General features: G+C 43.3%; 1 protein-coding gene across 1 annotated transcript in view; it reads right to left on the bottom strand.

The window, feature by feature from the left end:
- Window positions 1-15,669, bottom strand: part of LOC142579771 (transmembrane 9 superfamily member 1-like) — a 131,935-nt gene that overhangs the window by 31,507 nt on the left and 84,759 nt on the right. Inside the window, exons 4-7 of the mRNA XM_075690326.1 lie at window positions 12,984-13,088; window positions 11,050-11,168; window positions 9,482-9,664; window positions 3,800-3,871 (exon numbers count right to left, since the gene is read on the bottom strand). Of these exons, the coding sequence (XP_075546441.1) occupies window positions 3,800-3,871; window positions 9,482-9,664; window positions 11,050-11,168; window positions 12,984-13,088 (479 nt within the window). The remainder of the gene's footprint in view (window positions 1-3,799; window positions 3,872-9,481; window positions 9,665-11,049; window positions 11,169-12,983; window positions 13,089-15,669) is intronic.

Raw genomic sequence — 15,669 nt, 5'->3', positions numbered from 1 at the left:
GAGCTGGGAGAACTGTGGAATGACGCGATGGCTTTTGGTGAGTTCAAAGCGGCGGCATTCCTTGACAATGACGTCGATGGTGGACACATTGTTGAAGACCAATAAGTTGAAGGCGTCATCCACGATCCCTTTAACTACGTGGTCGACTTTGTCAACCTTGGCCATTTTCTTGTCAACTTTCCGGCAAAGAGCGAGCACGTCTTGTATGTACGAGACATAGGATTCAGTAGAAGAGTGAACTCGGGTAGCAAGCTCTTTTCTAGCAGCTAGCTGCCGATCGGTGGAATTCCCAAAGAGGTCGACGAGCTTCTCCTTGAAAACATCCCAGCTAGAGATCTCGTCTTCGTGTGTCCGGAACCAGACGCGAGGAGTTCTGCCCAAGTAGAATACGACAATAGCTAGCATAATGGTAGGGTCCCAGCGGTTGTTTTGGCTAACACGCTCATACAGGTTGAGCCAGTCCTCAACGTCGACTATGGGCCCCGGTTGCCAGACGACCTAGCTACACCACTGGGCATGCTCCCAGCAGATGAAAAAACCACGCGAATTGACGATGCTGATGACTTCGCCAAGAAAGCTGAGGGAGCTTGACAGCTTGCATAGAATCGCATCTGCAGCCAGCAGGGTTTTGACGCCTGCCGGTACAATATAGTGGATAGCAAAACATGCAGTACAACCTTGGTGACTTCTGTGGGTGTGGACACCCGTCCTTCACTGTGGATTCTCAGAGAAATTATTACAATATTTTGGCCCATAAAAGGTCGTTTGCCACCTCATCGATGTGAACTATGAAGTTATGCCTCAAAGTGTTGATCCTAGTTGAAACCGACGATGACCGCAGGCCAAAATTGTTCACGTGGTACAGATAAAACCGTACTACGCTCATGACTGAAGTGTGATGTCTGAATTCTTCTCATTCATTCTTTATTTGCTGTTGCCATGCTGTGCCTTTTCTTTCTTCTGTGATCACATGCACTCCTGGGTCGACCAGGGTGGTTACTTTTTCACAGGGAAGCAATGATGCAAAGTATGATGTCTACTACAGCCGCCGGTTGCCAGAGTGAGTACGATGAAATGGGAAGTTGTGCATGTGCTCTCAAGAGTGTCTGTCATCATTAAAGAAGGACCATTGTTTGGCAAGCTTGTTTATTAACTCCGTGACAATATATATATATATATATATATATATATATATATATATATATATATATATATATATATATAGTGCAATTAAGAGTGGCCTGCTCTGGACCATCGTCAGTTGCACTTTGCTCCTCAAAGAGGCAGGATATGTGTCGAGTGAGCTCCTAAACAGCACTTTTCAGTGTGAATGGAGTTCAAATCATGGATCTGGGACCTCAAAACAGGCGCGATGTAATGCCTGATGCATTTCTCTCAAATTAAACGTTAAATTGCCATTGAATTTTTTTCTCAAGAAAATCATGCCGAAAAGTGTCTGCGCAGTGCAATTAGTAGATACGAAACCAAAAATCATGTTCGCACTTTTTACAGCAGCCTACCATCAGAGACAGCCTAGCCAGTGTCATTGCCATTGCTATCACAATATGCCTATAGATGGAGTTCTTGCATAGCATGACAGTGATGACTTGCTGCTTTCAGCCTGATTACTAAAGCTCATTCAAAATATAGGTTATTTTATACGCCAACCTAACGACAAAAGTCGCGTCACGTTTCTTGGCACTTAGAAAACTGAATGTGTTGAAAAACGAACTGGCAAAGCTGTTAGCCTAAGCCATAGAGTTTCTCACTACATTACCTAAAGGGAAATCTGGCGCTGCTGCGCTGTGGTATGCATGGGAATGCCGGTATGTTGTGACTTCGGATTGGCATCGTTCTCGGAGAGACAGGACACTTTGAAGACGCGCTTGGCAAGCACCGTTCCGTCTGTCACAATGATTCATTTTCTACTAAAACAGCACGTGAAAAGCTGTTTTGGCTTTATTATTATGCAAAAACATGTTCTGCTCAACTATGACAACTTGTTATTGCGTGTACGATTATATGCTACGTAAAAAGTATCAGCGGGCCGCTAAAGTTGGAGAACAGACGACAAGGTTTGCACTCGCATTGAAACAGTTTGTCTGTTCTTGCTTTTCTTCGCTTGGTCATGCATTGTAGGTGAGTGAAGATGTAATATGCATGAATGGAAACATTCTATGAAGATTTTACTTTAAGAACGCATTATTTGTGTAGCCATATCCACGTTTTAGACGAAGCCTTTTACAACACCAGCCAACACGAGCCTCGCAGACACATATAATGTCATTCCCATGATGGCATGGTGCCCCCTTAAGAAACTCCCATAGACCATGGCGCCAGATTTCCCTCTAGGTGTTATAGTGAGAAACTCTATGGCCTAAGCATTGAACCAATACCATTCGGGATTGTTACGCAGCCATCTGATAAATCCAGAGTACAAAACGCCCAATGGACCATACGGAGGATGTGTTGTGGTTCACAGACAGCAATGAAGTACAGGCTGGGGCTGTTCCCAATGGACATTAGGTGTAAATAAATTTCTATTCTGTGAAAATAAAATTGGCTGGTTTCATCCTTTTCTTATTACCAGACTCGGGGGCATGCTACATGCTTCTTGCTAAAAAATCGAGAGTGCATTAGATTTTCACTTTGTTTAGGAACATCGTGTCCTTTCTATGTTGGTTCTCTATTTTGAGCACATAGAAAGTGGGTGTGCATTTAATTTAAGGTCTTGTTAGGACCAGGCATATACTGCCAAATAATTTACCATTGTGTTCCAACATTCCTTCTGTGTCTTCTTTAACCTGCCGGATAATTCGATTGGTTTCGTCTGTTCTGTCAAGGTCGAATTAACAGAAGTATACTGTTTTGAATAACAGGGTAAATATGTTGCTACTTTTAGTGATGTTGCATCCATTTGGTTGCCCCATACTGCGATGCAACAGGGTCTGCCTGTCACATTAATTGTCACTGTTGCTTCAATACTGCATCTGTCTGGTTATAATTTGTTAGGTGAGTTATCTGGATGGTGCGTTGTTTTGTTGCCAAAAGAGTCCCACTGAAGTTTGCAGGCTCCAGGCTCGAATGGTGCGACTAGCATGAAAAGTTGTTTTTCGAAGTAGGTCACACCCCAAAAATATCTAGATTAATATAATCAAAACAAAAGAACACAAAATGCAAGATGAAGAGGATGTCATCGTTTTTGGGTATATTTCTTGTGTGTTAAGATTCCTTTCATAATTATGTTTAACCAACTCGCACAACAACTTCTACTGAAGTTATCACCCATCGGTGTTGTGTCCAGTTCACTCGCATCTCTGTAACTCCGCAGAGTCTTTCTCACATAGCTACAGCAGCAATATCCAGGCTGAGCAGGCCAATGACCTGCCCAACAATGTCAATGTGGCTTGACAAATGTGCATGGTACATCTTCAATGGTACTAGCATAAGCTGAAGAAGGAAGAATTTAAACTGAAGGGCAAAATATGAATGTTGAGCGAATCAGTAGCGACAAAAAAGTTACAGCTTCATGCACAACTTTGTGGAGGCAGCTCAAGTCAGACTTTGCCTCTGCTGCAACACGTGCTTACATTGTAGCAGGTAAATATAGATGGGCATTGTTTATAACATGATGCAGTTTGCAAAATAACCCTGCTCCAAACATGGTAAAATTTCCAGTACCAAATGGCAAAGCCAGTGCACTTCGTGCTAATAATGCAGTCATACAATGTGTAATGTAATGCTTCTATCATAAACAACACAATTAGAGCACAAAATACAGAAACCATGCATTACTTACCAGGATAACACCGATGAAGCCCAGAAGCAGGACAATCAGCACCAAGGAATTTATCACCGACAGCCAGTGGATCTGATTGAGAATGAAAACTGCATAAATACAAACCTTGAGAGAAGTGCATAGCATCAAGAGCATGCGCAAAGTAAATTCAAAGGGAAGCAGTAATTTTCAAAAAGCAATACATAACGTTTTCTTGCCGATTATTATTGTGAAGGTGTTCCAGATCCCGAAAGCATTACGAAATATGAGTGCTTGCTTTCTCGCATGCGTAATTTACTGAATTTAGACTACCACGTTACTGAATTTAGACTACCTTCTATAAAAAAAGGACAGAGAGAAAAGAAAGCAGTTTCTGCCCCGATTTCCTGCAGCCCGCTCTCTCTTCAGCAGCTTCTGTTTGCACAGCCTGGAAGCTTCCACTATGTTTGCTCTTCCTGCCTGGTGCAGTCCTTTATTAATTCACTCCTTTTTTATTTCTTGTGATGGATTAGTGCTTTATGGTAGCCTTCTGTGAGACACAGACATGCCGTCTGTGTTGGAGCATGTTTTCAAATGTCAAACAACAAAGGTGGTGCAAGCTATTTTTGCTATTAAGGAAAGGCACGTGATTACTGCATCTACTGTAATTTCTTGCAACATCAGCTCTCATCCAAAGGTGAAGCAGACTATAATAATAGGTGTAATATTGAGGGACAGAAAACATAATAAATTAAGGATCAGACTTGCATATATGGTGGTTGTTAGCATAAGGATTCTTAAAAAATGAATTTGCACTGACAGCTTTTTCCCAGCCAACCACCAACACACAAGAGACTTACTGGGTTGATCCAAATATCCAACAAAAAAATTAGACGTCCTATGGACATCCATTACATGCACATATGTACGTCTGCGAGGCAACATTGACCCCAAAGGTTTGAATGTTCAATCAACATCTTTAAAAACAGCACTTTAGATGTACATTGCACAAAAGATCGGAAGTCTATGGAACATCCATAAAGTTAGTGTTTAAATGTGCATTGTATGCCGCACAAAAATTTCGTAATATCTAAGCCATTCTGGGCTTTTGACTTGGATGATGCTACATAGTCGATCTGTTAAATCATGTGCAATGATCACACAGCTGGCACTCTATAAAATTGGGCGAGCATGAATTGTATGTTTTTCCCAGCAAACAAAATTTCAGGACTGGGCGAAGCAGAAAGTATGTACGTGCACCTAAAACACTCCACACATTTTGCGTTTTGTAGAAATGATATGGTAAACCTGGTAAACTTAGCTCTCATTTACAAAAACAGTCCCAGTGCATGGTCATAATCTGTGGTCCGTTTTGCTTTTCAGCTGTCAAAAAGTAATGGAAAAAGAATAGAAGGCAAACTCCACTTATGATTGAACTAATACAACAGCAAAACGCGTACTGAAATTACAGTTGACTTGTGTTAATTTCACCCTGAAAGGACCAATGAAGTTAATCATATTATCTGATGGGTCAAATTAAACAAGATGCAGAAAAAATGCCAAAACACACTGCAAAATAATTTGGCAGAATTTGTGCAATTCTAACACACCCCCAAATCAAGTGCGCGCCCACTTTCTATGTGTCAAGAGTAGAAAACTAATGTAGAAATGACATCAAAGCTCCTAAACAATGTAGGAATCTAATGAGCACCCGATATTTCAGCAAGAAAGAATGGGCAAGGGTCTTAAGTGGCTGGTTTCCTAAAGTCAGCTTTGCCACACAGCTCCTTAACCCTTTGAGGGTCAACGACATAAATATGCGGCGCCGCGAACAAGTCCAAAAATGGTCGATGCTGTACATTTACAGTGCCGTCTGTATGATTAAAAAGCGCGACAATTTTCTAACTTTTTCTTTTCTGTCATGTGCTGCCACTATGTGGGAATACAAGGAATATTTTTCACGCGCCTCCCTCTCTCAGTTTCTGTTGCATAGTTTGTTTTAGTGCCAGTTTGCTCCCACGCATCTATCTACTACCGCTGGCACATTGGCAGGCACGTGGGCAAGCGGCAGTTCAGGTTTTGCTCTGCGGGCAGTTTAGGCTTCTTGACCTTGCATAACCGATGGCTATTTAGTTACTAATCGCTCAAAGGGCGACCGCCTGTCTCTCACTCGTTTAGTGCACACAGGGGTGCGCATAAGAAGGATGCCGCAGTGCATGCGTTTCCGTTGCTTTTCTCGGGGGGGGACACTGGCAAAAACTAATTGCCTCTGGTTGGCAATAAGATGAAGATTAACGGAAGTTTGTCACACATTGTGCTTTTGTGATGGGCACACAACCACACAGTTTTCTTGAGTGCGCGCACCTACGCAGTTCGATTACACTATGGATGTACATATTAGTGTAAGAGCAGGAACATTTTATTGAGTGTTGCAAAATATTCTTGTGTGCGCATTTTCAAGGCCTTGAATTATGTGCATAAGAAGGCATCAAATTTTTAATTCTTATAAGTTTATTTTATTTTTTAATTATTGTTATTCATGAATGAAGAGTACGTGCATACCAACGCAAAATATTTTTTCTCACTTTACAGTCACCCTAGAAATATTACGGTACATTTTTTTTCGTAATAAGTCCCTATGAGGAATTGGAATCTGCAATAAAAGAAATCGACCCTGGGTGGTCGCATATGGTAAAAAAAATCGACCCTCAAAGGGTTAAAGTTAGCTTCCTTACACCTTTACACACCTCTGACAAGAATAGGGTCTCAAGAAGTTTGACTGTTGGAGGCCTGACTTTTCTGCCAGGTTGCACTATTCAAGGGTGATAAGGGGGTGCTCAGCAGAGATAAGATAAACGAACAGGCCACAGGGCTCCATTAGCACGTGCCTATAGACAGTATATTTCAATTTTCTTTTTTTAGTTGTAGCTGTTACTGCAGCCCACAGTGCAAAGTTGCACAAACAGGGGTGGGACAGCTAAAACAATTCTTGGAGCAGGCAAACCTTGGTTTCACAGCAGGATATGTTGAATTCGGAGCAAGTTAACGGGGGGAGTGGGGGGGGGCATTTCTGGAGCAGCAAATTTAACCTTGGTGCAGCCTATTAGGAGCAGAAAGTTCCAAATCTGGAGAAGCTCAATCAAGTAAGTGATCACAATTTTTACTCTAGTCCTTCCTTTCTGAAATAATTCCTGCAGTCACAGATCCGACCTCAGAGTGTGTAAAAGACTGCTGGGTTTCACTTTCTAGTGCAGTGGGGGACATAGCCGTTGGACATTTTGGCACAAATCTTGGTGCAGGCAAAAAGTTGATTTAATGCAGCAATAAGCACTTTCTGCACAGTGTCAAACGTACATCCATACACAATATGGTCTGAATATTAAATGAAATAGTCAACAAACATAACAGAGCCAGCTGTAAACACATCTAGGTGGCTTTCTAGATAAAGACTACCAGGCTAGTTTTATTAACTATTAATAGGATGCCTTTCCCGGTGCATGTATCATGGCATAAAGCCACTTCTACCATTTTGACTTGCAATGTGCAAACACAAAGTGCAGTTAATCTTGATATACGACGCTTTCCAAAGAATAATTGTTTCAATATAACTACAACTTGCAAATCTGAGGTTATGTCAAATCATACATTATTTATGCATATTTGTGCTTACAGTATATGATATACTAAGCAGTGTGCTGTGGCCCCTGGTTGCAGAAATGTGCTGCACCACTCATTCAGCAGTAAATAGAATCGCATCTGTGAAGCCATCCACGTAATGGATTGCGTCACATTTTGCGACATAAAGGTATCAGACTTACTATTACACCGAAATACATCACACATACCTATGTCTTTCATTCATCTCCGACACACTATCCTTAGCTGCAAATGTGAGCCGTCAGAAAAGTCTCTTTAGCCTTCAGAGCATTGCCTACTATGCATGAAACGGAGTTGAAGCTGAGTATAAGTTATTTTACTGGTTGCACTACATGAGAACAAGGCGACAGCAGGAGCCAACATTTCGACAAGTGGACTTGTCTTTTTAGAGCGCAGCTCTTTGGCGTCCGTTCCTGGGTTTCGCGTCGTCGTCGGCCTCGTAACCAGCTCCGCCCCCCTTTCATCCCCCCAGCGCTAGCAGCGACCGACTGATACCGCTGGATGCCGTTGACGCCGCTAGAGAGTCAAGATAACGTGACTGCATAGAACACCGTCGCCGCCATGCAGAAAGAGGAGGAAATGGTCCCCCCCCCCCCCTGTATCGGCGTCAGCGGCATCAGTCAGTCGCTGCTATCTCTTCCCTCCTCCCTTTATCGTGTTGTCCGCTTGCTGCGCGCGCTTCTGCCCTTATCATTTGCCGCTGGGTGTACACGCCGCCCCCCTCCCCCCTCTTCCTGCGAGTCTCCGGTTGTCAAAGCGCCGGCTCGAACTTAATTCCTTTCTTCACTCCTCCTCCAATGCAACCCCTGTGCGGTGGCAATCAGAGAGCCAGATCGGTGGCGGCGGATCTGTATATGTGCACCGCCCGAGCCGAAATTGCCGCTGCCGTTCGCCCTGTGCGGTGGCAATCAGAGAGCCAGATCGGTGGCGGCGGATCTGTATATGTGCACCACCCGAGCCGAAATTGCCGCTGCCGTTCGCCACTGCGAAATTATCTGCCAGTTCTTTCTGAGCCATGAGCGAGACGACCGATGGAAGTCCTCCGTCTGCTGCTGCTGCTGCTGCTGCTAAACGAGCTGCCAGAGCAGAGGCCCAGCGCCGTCGCCGTCAGAATCCAGAGGTGCGTGCCGCCGAAGCAGAAGCTTACCGTCGCCGCCGTCGAGATGATCCAGGAGTACGGGAAATATAAAAAAAAAATTCTGTGATAGCGCATACATGTGTTGCTCGATTTCTTTGCCTCAATCTATCGAAAAGGTGAAACAGCTTATTTGCTGCGCTCAAATTTTGCATTAGGAAGTAACATAATCGTCGGTAATTTTTTAGGGCAACATATGCTTTCCTCGGCACAGCATATAGTATAGGTATGGTTCTTCTAAAGGGGAGAGGGCGTAAAGGGGGTGGACAAGGTAACTCCCGAGAATGTGTTAGCAGTGAGGGTATAGAATTGAAAACAAAGATAATGCGCTATCGAACGTCGGTGGAGGAATGTGAGGCTACGCCGTGTGTCAGCCGGTTGACATGTCATTGTAGGTTCCTCTTCTCGTGGAAGCAGCCTGGACGATGGGAGTAGAGCACATATCACTCCCCTTCCCTCCCCCCACCCCCTACCCCACCACCACCACCTTCCCGTCATCCAGGCTGCTTCCACGAAAAGAGGAACCGACAATGACACGTCAACCGGCTGACGCACGGCACAGCCTCACTTTCCTCCACCAATGTTCGATAGCGCATTATCTTTCTTTTCAATTCTACACCCTCACCGCTAACACACCTTCGGGAGTTACCTTGTCCACCCATCTGACCCTCTCTCCCCTTTGGAAGACCCGTACCATGCCGTGCCAAGGAGAGCATATGTCGCCTTGAAAAAGACAAGTCCACTTGTCGAAACGTTGGCTCCTGCTCTCATCTTGTCCTCGTGCTGCTCATCATTTTGAATTTCCATCGCCCGCATTCCCCGTGTTTTCCCTGGTTGCACTACAGTAGTTCAAGTTTAGCAGATCCGTGGCAAATGGCTGTAACCGCCATGGTGTAAACCTGTAAAACAGTCTGTAGTACGCCTCTGCTCACCTCCAACGTCTGTGGGAAGAAAAATCCATGAGGCCCATCTTTGGAGAGTCCCCCAGGTGCCCGCTCAGTGACGTTTGTGGGCAGCCAGCGCACTGAGTATGTGTGTGTGATGTCCAATGGAGCTGTCATCTCATCCAGGAGCATAGGCACACCATCAGTCACTGTCACATTAGCCGATATCACCTGCGTAAAATGTTGGCTGCTCAATCACTGCCCTGCATGTTATGTAGAGGCCCCCAACAAGAAGATCCTTTGATATTTGTTATGGTCTGTTTCATTTCTAGAAATTTTACTGCTACTTGTGGGCAATATGTTGAAACCTCCTAGGTTCTCTAGCAATTTCGCAGCAGTAGCTGAAATGTGCACTTCCCTGGCCTGAACGACGCAGGGCAACAGTCGTAACTACCCAAGTGTTTATAGTACTATATTTGCCTGTATCCTATTTACGTCAAAAGTCAAGAAAAAGCACACGTACTCAAAACCATCAGTGTCTCAGAACATGGTGGCAAATGTACAATTTACTTCACAATGAACTCACCATTATTGCACTGTGTATTCAACTAGTAATAATCTAGCTATAAGCAAGTAGGGAATAAGTCCTTGTATCCCTTCATCTTGCGTCAACTACAATGCTTGAGCAATAGGGATCTTCTGAGCCTGCACCCAGATTTTCAGCACCTCAAAGCCTAGAAAGGACATGTCACCATATAAACATGAAATCAGCACAAAAGGAAAACAGGAAAAAATTAAGAAACTACTGCAGTATTACTTTATTTGTAGCAGTGTGAAAGACGCAATGATATGCTTGATTTTCAACAACAGAAGTGCCATAGGTGGTGAACCAAATTGAATATGAAGCCAGGCTATTCAAGACTACTTGGCCACACAATCAAATCATTGCTTTATGATATACAGTAGACTTTCGTCATTTTGGCTTCAGCTAATTAGATTTTTTCGTTAATTCAATTCCATGTCGATGGTCTTAACTGGCACCCATATATTTCCATGCATGCAAGCTTTCATTATTTCTAACGTGATATTTGACGCTCAACAGTAATCCAACGTTGATTGGTCAGCACAGATGTGTCAGACCCCAATGGTGAACACAACAGCGACCCAGATGGCTTCAGTGCTTCACTGTCCCTGACGGTGCTAGAGGACAGTGAATGCATCGTACACACTTCATGTCTTACCAGAAATGCCCATTGTTGGCCTGCCCTAGGAAAAGATTTTCAAGTAAAAACAGTAGCGCTGACAATGAATAAATACAGTAGTTACCCGATTCAAGTGTCAGTTGTTACACTTAGAGGAAGCCTACAGTAATAAATTTTGCATTTGGCCAGAGGGACCTTGTGCAGGATACTGTAAGAACATTAGAAAGCGCATCCAAGTTTGCGTTTGTTTGTGTGCCCAGGTGTTTCATAAACTTATCCAAGGCAATTGCTCCATAACAGCAGTGTTGCTACACGTATTCACGAGAAAAGTAACGGGCACACTCGGCTCATCCAGGCCAGTGCAGATGCCCCCTGAAATCTGTTCCTAAACCACGGGTATTGTGTTCTCCTCACCTGTTTGTCATTGTACTCAATGTTGAAGGTGAGGTGTGTCCAGAGGTACAGTTTGTGCTTGTGCGGGATCAAGGAACCCTCTTCTAGCTGCCCTATGAAGCCCCATAGCCTCAGGCCATCTGAAAGTTGCAAGAATGGAAGCAGAACAATGCTTGAACTGGGTGCTGAGAAAAAACAGTACACTGTAAATAAAGTTTACACCATTTGGGTGTATCATGTTCCCGAACAATAGTTGTCATCTGTCTGGCTTGTGTTTTTCTTTCTGTAAAACTCTGTGCTTGCCACTTTCCCATCAAGAGTGCTGTGTCACTGTAATAATTTGCATGGTGTTTGTGACCTGAAAGTACCGGGCATGCAGCATTAAAGGAAGTAGGAACATGCGTGACGATTATTGTTTGGAGACAAGATAAGCTCTAAATGGCGAAAAACATTTTTTTTTAGAGTGTACTGAATGAAATTCCGAGCCTCGCAAAGCTTTTGTCCTACAGGGATGCTTCCTGATAAGATGATTTATAGGTTTCAAAACAATGCTTGTGAAAAAAGGGCAATTCCAAGCTGTGAAGTTCGATTTTAACAGGAACGACCACAATATGTTTTAGGCTATGTGCAGTTAGTTCCTCAGATTTATATGCATCACACGCATTAAAAATCTGCAAGCAACAGTTCAGAATAGCTCCATTAGGTGATTGTTTTGCATGTTGAACTATGAGCTAGCTACCTAATGCCTCGCTACTTAACATACAATATAAAATGCATGTAAATTGTACAAAAGTTGATTTGAAAGCCATGTTCAACTATGCTAAGATCCAGGTTGAAATTTTATTATACTAAGGTGCAAGGCTCATATTTGGTTACACAGACATGTGCACATGGCTTGTCCATGCATTAATGATGGTTGTCCTTTTGCAACTGTTTCTGTGGGTATCAGCTAAGAAAATGAACAAAAAGACAATGCTTAAACTGGTAGTCTGTTATCCGAAACAATGCTATAACTCATTTTCCATTGAAAATTTGTCCCCTGCTGCTATATTATCACATCTTACATGTCCTGAGTGTTTACACAGAACCAACAAGTATGTCTTTGCCACACTCACACTATGGACAAAGATCCTTAATCTACGTACATCAGACTCACTTTAGGCACCAAGCTTTATCTACGCCTACTTATGTACTCCACTGTTCCTTTTTTTTCTTTCCTTCTTTTTCTGTTCATTTTGCTTTTCTTTTTTTGCACATCGCTGAGGTTGTGATTTTTTACTTTAGCTCTCATTGTCCATTTGCTGCTTAGTGTTGTGTCGCCCCCCATACACAATGCTCAATGCAGGGTCCTGCAAGGTGTTATAACTATAACTATAACTATAAATAAATAAATAAATAAATAAATAAATAAATAAATAAATAAATAAATAAATAACAACAACAAAGCTAAGTGAGAAATGAAAATAATAGGGCTGTGGGAATATTCAAATTTCAAAATTGAATAGGCTATTCAATTTGTCTTTATGTACGTGGACACTGAGTTCCAATTGTTTATTTTTGGAATCATCAGACCAACTTTTATCCATGCATACATGTGACCAAAGCAACAAATTCACATCTAAAGATGGCTGTCCAGATATTTCACTTCTTTTGCATGCCTTAAGACATGCAAAAACAAAAAGAGAAAGTTAGTTGAGGCTGTTCACAATAAAGTAAATGTAAGTTATTAGGAATTGTGGTTTCTGGATGGCCATCTTTAGATGTGAATTTGTTGTTTTGATTACATTTCTACATCCGTAAAGGTTGGTATGACCGTTCCATAAACAACCAGTTGGGAGTCAGCAGCTGTGTACGTCATTTGTGTTGTTATACACGTCTTGTATATTCGTGCTGCACAAATTCAGAATTATGCGCCAGGTGAAAAAATCTAAACCATCATGGTGTTGTCAACATACCTAAAATAAACTCAAAGTAGTAGAGGTCTTCAATGGCTTCCTTCAACTTTTTGAAGTCCTCGGCTGACAGGTTCACCGTGCACAGCACTTTCTTCTCCACAGAAACTGAAAGAAACATTCCATTCATTCAAGCTAAGCAAGTGAAACTCGGCGACAGTCTTTCAGTGCACTTGCACCACATGTACTGTGCATAATCAAGCTACTTGTATGCTAATCAACAATAGGAAGCAAATGTTTGCCTCCACGCAGATACATATTTCCACTACAATTTCAGCAAATCATGACTGTGCCACAGTGAAATTACGCTTACCAAGAACATGCCAATGTCAATCCCCATGAGCTTTTTTTTTAAAACCAGCAGTTGCTAATGTGGCCTTGCCTGCAGTAACAGGTTCTACACCTGTTACTACTGACTGACTACACCTGACTACTGACTGTGACTACTGACAATGCCTTGGCCACCACTTAAATTTTGAATACACACACACTGCCAGTTCTGGTGACCAGCATGTTATAATAGTTTGTCCCTTTGTCATTGTGTGCCACACAAGGAGGGGTGCAGGTTGCTTTATTATTTGTTGCTCTGTGTCATTCAGCCTTCTTCACTTGCTGTATATATGCACACTACTTTGGCAGCAACCAGCATTCAAAGGCAGTATCCTGCATACAGGAGTGCTCAGTGAAGGCTCATGAGTGTCTATTGGTTAATAACCCCCATAAGAAATGTTTTAAGCACATAAGCATTCAGTAACACCCCTGAGATTTGAACCTATGCCTCCTGGCTTTGGCAGCCAAGCATAAGTACTGGCAGCTAAAAACTACTTTGCCATAGCACTGAGACTGGTTTGGGAGGGAAATTTTAGTTGTTTCTATGGCATTTCCTTAATAGCTAATTACCAGCACTGCAGTATAGTGGATGTGTTGTGCATCACTGCCAATTGCTTGTATTTCAGCTGAAAGTGCGCCCACAAAAAGGAAAAAAAAAGGAGAAAAACAAAGGTTGGGGGAGAGAGGGAGAAAGAGAGAGGTTGCTATCAGAAGAATTGACACAACTCAGTGAGGCAATCGTATAAAAAGTGACAATTCAGGATTTAAAAAATAAAGAAATATAAAAGTGGAAACAGAGCAGTACCTAAGGTTAGCATGCAATGCCATCAAAAAGTAATAGCAATACATAGTGCCTGGCAATGTACGCTCATGTACACTTGGCATAGAGGAACTCATGCTGCCCACAGGGCCTTGCTATTGTTCCCATGTCCTACTATAAGTTACTGACACCAGCTGCCTCTTATTCAAAGGAAATAGTAAGACAGCATACGACACGATAAGCACAAGTCTTTTTCGTGGATTGCCAGAGCTTAATCTTTGTTTTGTTGAGATCCCAAGCTTATCCACACAAGCATGCAGCAGACAACTCCTTGTGAAGCCACATTCAGTCATGTCATGCGTAATCATGTAAAGCATGAAGAGTGCTTGTCAGCACACTTGGTGGCTCAGTACAAGCACAAGCAAATTGCCTCCTACAAATGCAACATCTGAAGTGCGGCATCCGCTTGCTAGACTGTGTTTTCTAGTGCTGCATCCAGATGGAAGTTGAAGCACAGGTTTCTTTCACAGACATGGCACGCAATTTTGTCCTTGACGACTCCACGTAGCAAGAAAGTGGCCACCACCACTACTACATGTCGTGGGAGAAGAAAAGTGCAAGCCCCCTCATGTTCGCAGAAGTCAGCACTGCTATCAGGCTATCAGCTACCCTTCCTTTGCAGCCTTGCAGTTTCTTTTCGCAGTATGTGCCACTTTTGTAGAAGTTAGGATTCAACATTATTATTATCATCACCATCATCAGAAAACACTGATCTGGTGGCACTTTCACAGGCCACTACAGCAGCAGCTCAAGTGGAATGATTGCTGGTACAAACTACACTTTGCGCAGCGTGAAGTAACCAGATGCTAACCTCACTACCTTAACCCCCCACACTGCATGTGTGCTGTTATCGCCTGCCTGTGTGCGGCGTGTGACGTCACGACAGATAGCTGGGCGACAACTATGTGTGCCAAGCTACCTTTACCATGTGATGCCCCTCCCCGTCAGTGTATATTATCGGCCAGCACAATAAACAGGGGCTTTTTGCCTTTTGTCACCTTGCGCACGGCTTGTCGACTGTCCATTCTGACACGCATACACATCGCGCTCATATGCAGTGTCACCACATGGTGTCAGAAGTGGGGTGTGGTTAACTATCTCGCTGAGGCCGTGGACGGCAGCATTTCCAGAAAATGGCAAAAAGTCCGCAACGGTAATCCCGGGGCTCCAGCAGCCACCACCGTTGGACTTTGACAAAACGTCAGAGTGCCTGGTGTGGATCAACCACTTCGATGACTACCTCTTCGCCGCAGCTCTCAACGAATGTTTGGGAGAGGCCCAGGTACGCGCGCTACTTTACACAATGGGACGCCAAGCCCGCGAAGTCTTTGCTACATTTCAGCTGACCGACGATGAAGCAAAAAGTTATGATGTCGTCAAGCAGAAGTTCGACAGTCATTTCATCAAAGAGCGGAACACTGTTTATGAAAGTGGCTGCTTTCACAGATGCCAGCAACAGTCAGAAGAATCGGTGGATCAGTTCGTAACTGCCCTTCACGTGCTGGCAGACTGCTGTGACTTTGGGGATATGAAGAAGAG

Source organism: Dermacentor variabilis, chromosome 4 (genome assembly GCF_050947875.1).
Source record: "Dermacentor variabilis isolate Ectoservices chromosome 4, ASM5094787v1, whole genome shotgun sequence".
NCBI classification, from domain to species: Eukaryota; Metazoa; Arthropoda; class Arachnida; order Ixodida; family Ixodidae; genus Dermacentor; species Dermacentor variabilis.
Note: the sequence above shows the minus strand (reverse complement) of the source record. Positions and strands in the feature narration are given on the sequence as shown.